Source organism: Condylura cristata, unplaced genomic scaffold, assembly GCF_000260355.1.
Source record: "Condylura cristata isolate star-nosed mole 26May11 unplaced genomic scaffold, ConCri1.0 scaffold00012, whole genome shotgun sequence".
NCBI lineage: Eukaryota > Metazoa > Chordata > Mammalia > Eulipotyphla > Talpidae > Condylura > Condylura cristata.
In genome coordinates this window covers 32,581,648-32,596,039 of record NW_004567113.1, presented here as the reverse complement: position 1 = coordinate 32,596,039, position 14,392 = coordinate 32,581,648, and the positions used below count along the sequence as shown (strand labels likewise).

Sequence of the window (14,392 nt, the reverse complement as noted above, 5' to 3'; positions counted from 1 at the left end):
GGAAGGAGACAGGACCGGGAAGGAGAGGATGCAAACCTCCCCAGGGTTGTCTGTGCACAGGAATTCTGCAGCCGGTGCAATTAAGGGCAACTTTTAGAGAAGAGGGACTGACTGCAGTAGAAAAGCATCAGGGGAAACAGAGACAGCGGTGCAGGGTCCTGGCAACGTGTCCTGTGCTATTTAAGAAACCCTGCACCATGTAACTAAGCAAAGAAGTAGAAATGCTAGTCACCGCACCACTCAAATTACCCAAAATACCCACAATTAGCACGCAAAAGACTCCAGGGATCAACCACAACGAGCCTCGCCCTTCTTGTCCTCAGCTCCCGTTTCCCTAGTGACTTGACTGAGATCACAGAAAGCAAATTTGCCGTTTTCTGCTCAACCGCCAGCACAGAAGTCTTTCCCACATCAACTACGAGACCTCTACGAAAATACAAATTAAAGTGATTTTACTTTAACTTTAGATAACCTGTTTTAGTTATTTTTATTTGCAAGTCAATCAGATTCCAATGCCTTGTGCATATATTGTTAAAAAAAGAGAAAGAACAAACTGCAAATGATCACATAACCATTTTCATACAGACTACTTAAAAAATGACTATCAATTAACATCTACATTTCACATTGCTGTTTATTTTCATATCTATTCTATAGTATGTAACAGCCCCAAATATCCACAATCAAATACAGAACAGGAATTTTTTTTAGATTTCCTACCTTTTTACAAAACATAGCATTGTGCACAGCTGGACACAAATGGTTCATCTTGGAATGATTTATTTATTTATATATATATAAAACATTTTTTAATGACTACAAATTATAAAAAAATACTTTCAAAGCCCTTACAGGTAGTGGTATATATCATTGTACTGATTTTGAAAGTAAAAATACAAGCCATTATTGGCATTATTTATTACATACATAAGTCTTCACTGTCCATGCTATTCAGAGCCAAGCCGGTGAACACAGAGCCTGGCACAGGGCCCACCACTGAACGGGCACATTATCCTGAGATAGTTTCACAGGCCTGAAAGCCATCTGCACTTTAACAATTCAGCTTTTTTTTTTTTTTTAATATTCAAAAGGGCAGGTTTATTATAGAGAAGGAAGGGAAGTCAAGAATACTGCATGGGCACTAGTGGGTAGGGACAAAGGAGCTACCCCTGAAATGGGCTCATTTGTTAGAAAAGGCCACACAGGCATGGGGCAACCCTGGAGGGGAGCAGCCTCTGCTTCTTTGCAAGGGCTTAAGAAGGGTGGTGAAGAGAAGCCAGTGAAGGCGCAGGCGGCTGGAGGTCCACTGCCAGCCATTCAGTCTTACCCATGTTAAAGCACTCTCCTTCCTCAACTCTCTCTGCAAAATGATACTGAGAGGCAGGCTTGAGGGCTTAGGGAGAGAAATTCTTTGAAAGTGGAAGTAAAGAGGGAAGGAAGTAGTTAAATGACAGGCAATCTATATTTGCAGTTAAAGTCCATAATAAGTTTGCTTCAGCTTTGGTTTACTATATGTGCTAGATGGCATATGAATAGGCAGAATAGATACAGGACATGAAAATCCCAGGCAACTGAAAGAGATTATTATTTTTTTTTTTAGAAAGATTTATTTGTGCATACAGAACTAGGGTAGAGGCCAGAGGCTCTGGGCGGCGAAAGGCTACACCAGAGACAGAGTGGGGAGCAGAACAGGCAGATCGACGAAGTACACTGCTGAGGGGAGCAGCGGGCAGGTCAGGAGAGGTCTGCTGCACCATGTGTGTGGGGCAGACGGGAATCGAACTCATGCGGAAGTGGTTTCAGCTTCTTAGTGCTGTGCTTTAACCCACTGCGCCACCAGGGAGGGCCCATGAAAGAGGTATTATTACATGATGGGGATTCAGTTTATGTGGCAAAAATTTCATGTACAGCAAGTAACTAAAATATAAATTAAATATATATATAGACTTAACAGAAATGAGCTTACCTGCTTTAGAACTTCAACTAAAACTAAACAAAAAATGAAATCTACTGCTAAGTCTCTCCTTTCAAGAAGATAATCTCTTTCACGTTGCTGCTCATCCCTGAAATAAGAACCACAGATTAGGATTGCATTAAGGCTCTAAGATTCAAAACAGCTATTGATTAGTAGTTCACGGTCTTTATGAGTACCCATCACACATGGTGTCCTACAGCAATTGCTAGTAGAGCTTTTTTTTATAACCCAATGTCTGTGTTATATGCTCTAGTGTTCCCCTCTTTCCATACTTTGGGTATTTAGATTCACATTTTACTACTGTCTGTAAAATGTAAGACCTAATCTGCACAAATTATGGAAAGGGAGAAAAATACTTTCAATTTCACTTAAAAAACCTAATATTGCTCCATAATTGATTAGTATTCTTTTTATTGACTTTTATTAAATTTTTTAGTGACTTTTCTGATGAAACTACAGTACTAGTAACTTTCTCACATATCTGAACTGAAAAATCACAAGTGGCATTTGCTGAAGTCCAACTCTAAACCATGGACCGTCACTGGAATACAAACTGACATTTCATAAAGCCAGTCTCCAGTTTTGAAAACCATGGAGAGGCTTAGGGGGTTATAATACAGGGTTTTAGCCAAATTCCCAAATCATAGGAATCTTCCCTTCACAGACCTCATGCACAGGATTCTGTGATTATAAAAGCTCCGCACTGAACTCTAAAATGGCATTTCCAAAATCCAGTTTTTGTGACTGGTGTTCCACAGGGTTACACCCAACTGAACCGACCGACTATTTCCTTTGATTTATGGTTTCAGTATGGACTGTTTCCTTTACTACCACCTTCATGACAAAGTCAGTGTTTTTGCTTAGAAACTATACATAACAATCTTCAGTTGCTAGCACTGTCATCTCTTCCTTGAAGTGCTTCGACTCCAGGTAGAACAGTGGGAAACAAGCCACTTGCCACTTACCCCTTAGACTTTGTGCTAGATCGAGGTCTATACTCATAAGATTCATCTTCAGTTCCATTCTGGCGTCTGTACCAGTCAAACAAGGTGCGGAGTAAGGAAGGGAGACAGTGCTCTGCTACTGAGCTCATAGAGCTTATCAACTGCAAACACAAGGCATCCGCGGAAGGTCAAACACAGCACTGCATACCATGCTCGTAACTCCCCCAGCAACCACTTAGAAATGATTAACACTTCCAGAATAAATATGAACATACACAGAAACCCAAATGTAGTAAATGGTTTTAAGATAAAAACACAGTCTAGAGAGTTTGCCATGTAAAAACATAAGTGAACTAAGTTTAACCTACTTTGAAGCTTTACACAAACCCATTCAGTTGAGCTCATCAGTTTTCAACTTTTTCCTACCTCCACAGGTCTAAAACATCATTAGTAACATCCCTGGTAACCCTGAGTACCTCTGGGACACCCATCATATGAAACAGCAAGGCAGTGACTTCCTTCCCCCAGTCAGTTCCTCTCTGCTCACGTGAAGAAATGTTTTAAACTATTGTCACAGAATGGATGGAGAGATGGGGAAACAAAGATGACTACAACGTCTTTGAGTTACAGAGAAAGTTCTCTGAGTTGCAGAGAAAGTTCTGATTTACTATGTATGGCAGAGTATGTATACTACGCAACAGAAATATAATTATATCATTTGCCATACTCAGATAAACATGAAAAATGCATTCAAAATAAGCTTTGGAAGCTTAGAATAATAATATAAATAATAACTCCAAGATAAGTGTGGTGGGATGAACAACTGCTATTTAATTTGAAGCATCCCTGAAACTACCTGACTTCCAGATCCAGGTTATGATCTGGATCTGCTTAGCACTTGCCTACAGCAGTGCCAAGAGGTACAGCAGGTATCTGAGCTGCCATTAGTAAATGCTTGGGTCACTGGATTTCTGTATTAGAATCTACCAAACTGTTAATAAAATTAATATTTTAAATTTAGCATATAGTGAGACATGCTTCACTTTGCTTTTCTTTACTAAAAAAACTGGGTTGCAGGGATTTTCAAATTCCATGATCTTAAGAGTCAATTAATGAAGGTAAATTGATAGCTCCAGGAATCAAACATTAAATTTTCCTGATAAAACCTCAAAATATACTCATCCCAGAAAAGAAAAGTAAAGATAAGATTCTAATTTTTTCTTACTACAGCGAGGCTTATATTTTTCCAGGAACACTATCATGCAAGGAAATTGCTTTTAATATCTATAGAAGGTACAACAAAGTACCATCTGTTACTGTAAATATATTTAAAACAGTTTATACCACACTTAGCTTTTATTTAGGAAAAAACCCTCAAGTTATGAAGCATGGTTATTTATACTTTTATTAATCATTTACATAAGGAAACAAATGGAAAATTTCCTTAAAATGTTGTTTGATAGGATTTCATTTCTGATCATACATGGATTTATTCACCACTAGTGGAGTGGGTGCAATCTAAATACATTTAAAATCACTCATGAGTAGCAGATATATAATACCTAATTAATAATTAGAATGATGCCACATTAAGCTTTGAAAAGCAGACTATGATATTGTTACTGTATTAAAGGACCAGCCTTACTTATGTTTTTGCCTTGCAGCAGGGTGATTTACTGAGGGTACACACATGAGAATCACCGAGGAAGCTCACACAACACCAGCTGTGGTTGTATGTGGACCACTATTCCTGGTGATTCTTTGTAGCAGAAATAAAGATCTGGAGACACAGTGTTTTTGTTAAGTCTCCACCCAGAAAATCTAGCCAGTCATTTTCATTTAGTCAAGGAGGCTAATGTGAACATTAACGTCTAATTCCAGATATGTAATTATGAGAAAAGGAGCCAGGAACACTGGATGGCAACATAAAATTGGTTTTTGCAAACAATCAACGTATAAGAAAATTTCTTGGCAAGCATAACTATGAAAAAATAATGCTTGATCAAACAATCTCAGCAAGAATTAACATTTAGGTCATACCAACAGTAATTTTTAGATCTTTGTATTATATAGTAAAGGTTCTGAGAGCTCTAACAACAAAAAATATGATAAAAAGCAAAATGTTATTACAAAAGATGGTAGGACTATGTACAAAGGAAATATTAAAGAATAATGTTGGAAATATTCTGAGAAAATTTCAAAGGGCACAGTAGAGATTAGCAATGAAAAAGTTTTTAAATGCTAAATAAAGGGAAATCAATAAAGTTCACAGATCATTTCAAGAACTAAAAAGGTTCACAGTTCAGAGCTCATTCTATTTGTTTTGTAAAAACAAAAAAACTAACTACTAATTCCAAACTCAGTCTACTGATTAGATCTGCAAGAACACTAAACCAAAAAAGGGGAAGTTTTAATACTGGGTATATTTGGACCTGACTATTAAGAATGAACATTCTTCTCTCGGGGATTTTATTCCCCCAAATTGGTATACCTGGTCAAACTGAAGATCCTCGCCCCTTTGAAGAGACCTGGACAATGGCTTCTCCTGCAATTAAAGGGGAAAAAAGTACATACACATTATAAGAAATCTTATATGTGATGAGGAATTTAGAATTGTGTTGGTTTTATTATTGTTTCCATTTTAATTAGGTTGTTTTAAAAGAAAGGCAAGTCTCTCCCTGCCAAGGGACACACAAATGGAGTCAAACCCCAGGAGAGGCTCCTGCCATGCGCTGAACAGAGAACCATAATAGGAATACTAAGTTTAGGTAGCAAGGTGTATTTTGAGAAACTTTAATAGTTCAAAGTGTATGTACTCAAGCACATGAAGATACCAGTGACCCCCAAATACTATAAATTAACATGATCTCCTTCTAAAAACAGGAACTAGGTTTTTTAATTTAGTACATTATAATTTTCATATATAGAGAAACAATGAGAATAACAAGAAATTAAAACAATTTGCAACTCACATCTAAAAAGATGGGTCACTGTATCTAAAACAGAAATAGATACTAATACACTTAGGAAAATAAAAAGAGTAGAGAACTTCAAACAGAAAGGCAAATACAAACATCTTAATAAAAGGTGCTGGGACAATTAGGTTGTCTACAGAAACAATTAAGTTAGACTACTGCTCAATGAATATGCGATATTTTAAATATAAAAAAATGAAGTCATCAAAATCCTAGAAGAAAAATGGAGTCCTAGAAGAAAATTTGGCAGTGTTTATTAAAGGAAACTCAGATCTTTCTAAATGTTGTACAAAATGCAAAAGCCAAAAAAGTAAATTTGACCACATTTATGTATGAAATCAAAAGGTATATGTATGATTAAAAAAAAATACAACATGAAAGAATCAAGATCAAACAAAACAGGACAAATGTTCACAAGAGATACTGACAATGGCCTAGTATCCTTAATATATAAAGAGTTCCTACAGATTACTAGAAGGGGAAATTCAATAACCCAATACAAAAAAATATATAGTAAGAATCAAAAGCTCACAAAAGGAGCTTTTATAGTTCTTAAATATCTATTTATATTCTTTACCTAACAAGAGAAAAATGCAAGTTAAAAGTCACATTTCAGACTTGCAAAGTTCAAAAAGTCTAAATACATAATGTGTGGGTGGGATTATCAAGGAAAGAGAACTCTGAAATTATGACAACTGGATACTTAATAGGTAACAACCTCTTCAGAACGCTATTTGCAATATTTGTCAAAATTTTTGATTGTATACATCCTTTCACTCAGCAAAAATTCTATTCCCAAGTATTTTAATTTACACAACACACACACACACATTTCCCATTTGTATTTTTTTTAACATTTCTTTTCCATTTGTATTTTTTTAAAGGTAGCAAGTGCTACAAATATAAACAATCGACATGAAAAATGGCAGACTATTATAAACAACAGTGATTATGGTGATCCACAATGGAGAAGGGGTCATCATCATGTTAGAAAAATAGAGAAATATTTTTCCTTTTTATAATGTCATTTCATAGTAGCAGAGAATAATTATGATTCTAAGGCTCACAACTCTTTATATCCTAATTTGATTCTTTAGGATAGCATCCCAACAACAACATGGAGTTTCCAGAGAAAGCAGAAGAGCTTTGTTTCTATCTTCTTTTCTAGTCATTGGAGATCTAAAAGATTAACAGGTAAGCCTGGATGTGACCGAATCATTACCCAAGATCGATCCATCTCCTTTTATAAAGAAACAAACCCAGGCTGCTGGATTGCTTAGTTTTAAGCTGCAATTTCAATCAAGATCCCCTTCCTTCCCGAATCTTCCTTCGGAAATGAAAATAAAACTGGCTGAAAATCAAGCTCACCTAATCTCTAAATCTTTGGCCTCCTTAACCTCCTTTTATTATGGCTTCTAAAGTAAGAACAAAAGGCTAATTCTCTCACTTAAGTGGCAGATTAAATTCCTTTAGCAAAACCCACATGCATTGTGCTTCTCAGATGTTCTGTAACCCATAGTCCAACTGACCATGCTAGCCTTTTTTACCTAGAAAGTCACTGATGCAATTTTGTTTAATATAACCCTGCAAAAGTTTCACTCAACACCTGCATAGTTATCTTGAAGCGCTGTTTATTATTTTAAAAGGGTACAGGGCAACTTTCTAATTAAATGCAACCACAATAAAAGCATTCGAAGCTATAGTATAAATAATGACAATATCAGTTAAATATATACTCTCATTACTAATCCTGATGGTGGTTGGATTGATACACACTACCCAGACTAGTACAGAAATGATAACAAAGTGAGCAGAGGTTTGTTTCACCTAAGAAGAAATTATATGCTGGTATATTGGAGACTAGGCACTACACTCTAGGAATATGACGGGAGTTTCCCGCAATGTTTGCCCTGCATACTGCAGTTCACAAAATTGGGGTGGCAGGGAGTAAGCAAGAGGGATCTCCTCTAACTGGGATGGTAGGGTAGAAACATCTGTTTTCTGATGGGATCCCTACCATTGTTCACCATCACATAATCTCATTTTAGAATGCATAGCAAAATCTCTGAAATCAACTATTTAAGGAATGATTAAAATATTCATTTTTAGCATCAGACTATTTTGAAAGATTAGAAGGTTTGGTGAGAAAACAGTGACACTGTGTTTTATTAGAACAAAAGGCATCCGCTATAACAATGTGTGAAGGCTAAATTCAACTGACAACAGAAACCTGTAGTTGAATGTATACAATCACCGACCCTCATTGGAAATGCAGGAGACAGAAGCAACAGAAATGTGGTTCCTAGAATCAAGTAGCTAACATCAGATGAGGAAATACATAAGCCACTAAACATAAAATGTCAGAATCTTGGTACATGAACAGGTAATTACAGTGAGACATTTAACTTTGGGGTAAGATCATAAAGTGATCTTACACATGGGTAATTTGGAAGACTGAACAGAAGGTTGAGAAGCAGAGAAGTTAAATGTTTGGTTTCCTATGTCCACAGCCAAACTTATCCCCAAGCCCCAGAGCAGGGGGCCCAGGGCCCATGAGCTGTGCAGCTTGCTGTTGCAGTCATCTCGGCCAGTCCCCACACTGAACGGCATGGGCGCTGAATTTGACTTGACTGCTAAAAGCAATTTAGATTATGAGAAAAATAAGGAAATACATCAGAACAGAATCATAATGGATACTTTGAGCTATTACAGCACACATGAGATGAGAATTTTTAAATTGTACAACAGTACCAAGAACATGAAGCATCTAGAACGAGATCATTAAACAGGACTTCCAGCTGAATGGTGACACTATTTGTTTTTCAGCTGAAGACAAAGGCTGGTGAGAGAGGAGAATGGAAAGGTGATGGAACAACTGGCTAGAAGGCTAGGAAGGTCTAAGACCATAGAACCTGACTCTGAATTAGTAAGTGGCATTGTAAGAAAAAAAGGCAAAGACATAAAATCACCACTTTCTAGTCTCAGTAAAGAAATAACTCAGGTAATTTCTCCCATATTTTTTAATATGTATACTCTAGTCAGCCTCCAAAGTTTAACATGAAAATTCCTTTAAGATACATAATATCAGAGAGCTACAGAACCACACCACATGGTGATGCTTATAAAATGTCTTATCATACAGGTAAAGTGCTTTGCACATGTACTAGGTAAGCTAGAGATCAGTGAAGCAGCGTGAGGGCACCTAAAGTTCATTATACTTGAATTTCTGTTTATGTAAGTTTGAGATTTCACAAAAGCTTTCTTTCGGCTTTATTCAAATAGAACTGACAAAAATCATAACACATTAAGGCATAAGATGTGATGATTGTAAACATACATTGTGAAAAGATTCCCAAAACCATCCACTCCCTTCTAAACACATCCATTGCCTCTGATATTTAACTTCTTTTTGGGAAACATTTACTTTCTACTCTCAGCAACTTTCAATTATACAATACTGTATTATCCATAGTTACCATGTCCCAAAAAGTTACTTTAATGTAGATATTTGTAAACAGCTCCGTTCTCACAGTCTGCTGTTCAAGGGGGCATGTAGTAATCTCTCAAGTAGCTCACAGAACATTGATGAATAAAATTAACATTTTTGTAGATTAAGGCCATTTATGATCAGATATAATCATCATTAATTTACCTCTGCAAACCCTTATAATCCTTTTTTCTGAAAGATAACTTTGCTTTATACATGATGTGAAAGATATAGACACTGGTATGAAAGTAATCATTAATGATTTAAATGGCACACAGCGAATCGCCCGGTTCTAAAATAGGCATTTTTGGCTAGTGCTCTTTTTTTTTTTTTTTTATGGCTAGTGCTCTTTTATCTAGTATCTATTGCCATGTGTTAAGCCTCAAGTACATTATTTCACCCATTCTTTCTTCAGAGTAGTTTCCTCCAATTAATGAGAAAGAAACGCACTCACGGGCACACACATACCCATTCCTGCACCTTCATGATCAGTGAGGTGGAGTACACTTCATGAAGGGCATCAAGAATCTGTAACAGTAGCTCCTTTACTTCCCTCCTTTATTAAGTGCTCACCTCATCTCCCTCTGCTCCCTTCCTCCCATGCTGAGGAAGTAGAGCAAACAGAATAAGCCTATAGGTTCTAAAGCCACTATTGCGCCTACCTCCTCAGTTTGCCACTTACTACGTTTGGGCTTCAGACAACTAACAAACTGAGTCTCAAGTTGTGTAAGGAAGAAGTAAGTTCTAATTGTCACAGCCTCTGCTCCATCTTATTACAACCATGCCACTTCCCACACTAATGTGGTACGTCACCTATCTGCTACCTTCAAAACCAAAAAGTTACCTCTGAGAGTTCTGAATTCCCACTAAAATGTTCTCAGACTGCTAAATTTCCAAATCCAACAACCCCTTGCCTCATAGGACATGGTACTCCCCTCCTGGTATTTATATTCTTTAAAACTTACTTAATATTTTTTTAAAGATTTATTTATTTATGCACACAAGAATAGAGTTACAGGCCAGAGGTGCAGGGGGTGAGAGCATTCACCAGAGACAGAGTAGGGAGCAGAACAGGCAGACTGACCAATATACATTGCTGAGGGGAGCAGTGGGGGAGTCAGGAGAGGTCTGCCACACTATGTGGGTCACCTCCCTGGCTGGGGATCAAACTTGTGCTGCAGTGGCTTCAGATAGCTTCAGAGTGCTCTGTGTTAAGCCGTAGTGCCACCAGAAAGAGCCCACCTCTTGGTATTATTTGACTTTAATAATTATACTCTCCCCCTTCCTCAATATTATCATTTTGATATATCAAGATAATCTATCACCGCTTAAGGGTTTACCCTCATGTAGACGATGCCTACACCTGCATTTCTGATCTCCATCTTACATGCCTTTATAAAAAGCTCAAGCTACCAAATACTCTAACATGGTTTAGATCTCCAGTATCTCACATTTAACATAAGAAAAATTCTTTTCCACCTTTTTTAATATTCCTGTGTTCTTTTTCTAAATAAATACATGAGCATATTGGGCCTTCGCTGGTGGTGCAGCATGTTAAGACACAGCACTGCAAGCTAGCCACAGCCACTTCAGTGCGAGCTCTATCCTTGGCCCCGAGGTGACACACATGGCGCAGCAGACCTCTCCTGTCTCACCTCAGCAGTATACTTCCTCCATCTGCCTGTTCTGCTCCCCTCTCTGTCTCTGGTGACTCCTCTCACCACCCCTGTACCTCTGACCTGTACCCCAGTTCTGTATGCATAAATAACCAAATAAAAATACATGAGCACATTTTCTAACATAAAGAATCTTTAACTCCCCACTTTCACTCAAAACACCTCGCCCTGTTTAATTATTTTAGTTCTACCAACTCTACTTGTTATTTTACAATCTTCTTCTACTAATGTCTGTTTGACTTTTTAATATAACCTGAATTATACATAACAGCTTAAAAAGTCTTTGCCAACAATTTCTTCTTCCTCTTATGGTACCACCATTGTATTTAGTAGCTTTCACAACTCCTCAGAATCTAACAAATATATCTTTTCATTTTTCTTCTTCCTTCTTTTCAGGAACTCAAGGAATATGTGAAATCTATGTAACTTAAGTATGTACCATGAGTTTTTAAAAGCTTACTTTAAGTTTACCTACTGACATATTAAGATACAGAATATCCTAGATTTTTCTTTACTTTCCTCCTACATGTTACCTCTCTTAACAGTTCTCACTGGTGCATCCATTTTTTTTCTTTATAATTTTTTGGTAATTTATCAAAGTGGATTCTAACGTCATTACAGCTTTCTAAATCACTATTTTAGTACTAAGCTACCCCCCACTTTAAGACAATTTTTTAGAGCTGTTTCAGGTTCATAGGAAAATTGAGTAAGAAGTACAGATTGCCCTTATGCATCTGTCCCACGTGTGCATAAGGCACAATCTCTCCCTTGAACAACATTTCCTACCAGAATGGTGCATTTGTTGTAACTGATGAACCTACACTGATGTATCTCAATCACTGCAGTCCACATACTATGCTCCACTCTCAGTATTGTACTTTCTATAGGTTTGGACAATGTGCATGCTGTACACATCATTATGGTATCATACAGACCATTTTTCACTTCCCCAAAATTACTCTGTTCTCTGCCTATTTCTAGCCCCATTCCTACCCAACACTAGGCGAGCCATGATCTTTTTATTATCTCCATAGCTCTCACTTCTCTAGAATGTCCTAAGGTTGAAAGTTTTTGCGTTAACTTCCTTTACTATTTTTCAAGTATATCATTTCTTTGGAAAATTTCTATTACAATGGTTAATACAAAAACAAAAACAAAAAAAATTCAAATTTATAGGTCAGTTCTACTTACCAAGGGTTCAGCCATTACAACTTCAATTTTCTTTTCAGCTTGAACAGCAAATTCTGCAAAGAGGCTCTTGATGACATATTCACCAGGCTTGACATCTGGGTCAATTGTAATGCTTGACATGATGATATTCTTTTTTCCCCAGGTGGGATGAAAGTTGGAAGAAGCACAGCACTTATTTACTTTGCTGACTGGCGCTGAAGCTGAAAGTATAAGAAATGAAAGAACTCTCCTTTAATAATCAACTCAATTGGGCTCACCCTAATCACACTATTTAAAATGCACCCTCCCCCCTAAGCCCACCCAGATCTAGATCTCCCCATCTACATTACTATATTTTTGTCTATTACATTTGCCACCTTCAATTATAACTATGATTTAATTATAGACTATGTGTGTTATGTGCTGTTTTTCTCTTTAACCTACCACTAATGTGTCCTTCTAAAAGGACAGGGCTTCTTTCATCTTTTTTGTTCATCTAGAAGTAAAATGCCTAGTAAAATGCCTGGGATATACTATGGTATATAATGAAGACTGAATGAATGAATTTTAAACACAGTCACGTGCAATAAGGGAAATAAAGCAGATGTGAAGAAAAGAAATGGGTCGATTAGCAGATGGAAAGCGCATTCAGGAAGGCCCCATTTAAAGAAGATACACTTGAACTCAGATCTAAATGACAAGAGAGAGGCAGCAATGGTAAAGCACCAGAACAGAAGGCACACTGCTGAGCATGTAGGTTTGAGAAACTAAAAGAAGCCCAAAGTGGTCTAACGAGGGTGGGAGCAGGGATAGAAGACAATGTGAGATACAGTCCGACTCATGCTTCAAGAATCGAAATTTTAGAACTTTGCAGGCAAATGAGATGTGATTCAAAATGCAATCAAAATGCGAAGACAACCCTAAGTATGGAAAGGAGCAGCACCTGGGTTCTCTAAGACCCCTCTGGAGAGTGGCTAGGAAGAGGGAAGCTGAATCCAGTGGAGAGGATCACACTGGGCTAGGATGAGGCACTAGAGAGAACCTGCTAAGTGTTCATGAACGATATCAAGATAAGGGAAGGGAATCAACAATGACTCAGGATTTTTGAGTCACTCAAGGGATGGTGATGCTATTTGCTCAAGCAGGGATGCCACAGTGCCTGGCAAAGAGTTCCAGGGTGGGACAAGGAGCACACATCTCCTGAAGAGTCTGTCTTCACCTGTTCTATTCTCTCGGGCAGCTAGCTACCCTGGCTTTCTATCTTGGTCTTCCATCTACCGCCTTAATATAGACACTCCTATTCCCTAACTTCACCTTTTAGCATCTACTTCATGGAAAGATACAAGATTGTATTTCTCTGCCTCAGCTTGATCTCCAGATATTGCCCTTGCACACGATGTCCTGTAAGTAAACCCTCTTTAATATGGGAAGCAAAACATAACTATGGAAACATGGAATTTCTGTATGAATGTATTTGTGTGTGTATAGATAGATATATAAACACATATATACACACAGCTATAGGACAATGAATTTATTTGAAATATGTAAAATCCAAAATAAGAAATTGTTCTGTCAACTACAAAAACAGCCGCTATTAAAGACAGTAAGTCAGGATATATTAATCAATCAAAAGTATTGAAGAATATTACAAACTGTTAATATGGAGCCAAAAATAAATGTCTGTATCATATCAAATTAAAATATATGTGTATTGTATTCCTAAGCTAAAATGATATAAGAACAATTCCAAACAAAAATTCACAGTCCTTTGAAAACAGTACACACTATTTATTTTAAACAATGACCTGTTTGTTTACTGTTTCATGATCCAACATTGTGTATTATATCAATGAGAAAATCTTTTCACATTTACTAAATGTCATCATAGTAAAAGGAGATGTTGAGTTGAAAAAGTTATTTTGGATAATTAAGCATAATCTATATTTTATATCCATGTAAATTGGATAATTTTAGGGGGAAAATAACAGTGAAAGGCTATTCAGATAATTTCCAGAATTTAAATTTACATTTGAAATTAAAGAGGAGACATGTTCAAAATCTTGATTTAAGGTAACACGTATAAAATAGTATCTTTTCTATTAAGATTCTGTAAGTTAGGATTCCTAACAATTTAACAGAGCTAAAGTTTCTTTGGCTTAAAC

At 36.9% G+C, this 14,392-nt stretch overlaps 1 protein-coding gene across 5 annotated transcripts in view; it reads right to left on the bottom strand.

Moving 5' to 3' along the window:
- The window catches only part of FRYL (FRY-like), a 112,690-nt gene extending 100,280 nt beyond the window's left edge, over positions 1-12,410 (bottom strand). For all 5 annotated transcript variants that reach the window (XM_012724184.1, XM_004681303.2, XM_012724186.1 and 2 more), the window contains exons 1-4: positions 12,249-12,410; positions 5,411-5,464; positions 2,941-3,080; positions 1,967-2,063 (exon numbers count right to left, since the gene is read on the bottom strand). In XM_012724184.1, the coding sequence (XP_012579638.1) occupies positions 1,967-2,063; positions 2,941-3,080; positions 5,411-5,464; positions 12,249-12,368 (411 nt within the window). In that variant the 5' untranslated portion in view covers positions 12,369-12,410. The remainder of the gene's footprint in view (positions 1-1,966; positions 2,064-2,940; positions 3,081-5,410; positions 5,465-12,248) is intronic.
- Between the last annotated feature and the right edge of the window lie 1,982 nt (positions 12,411-14,392).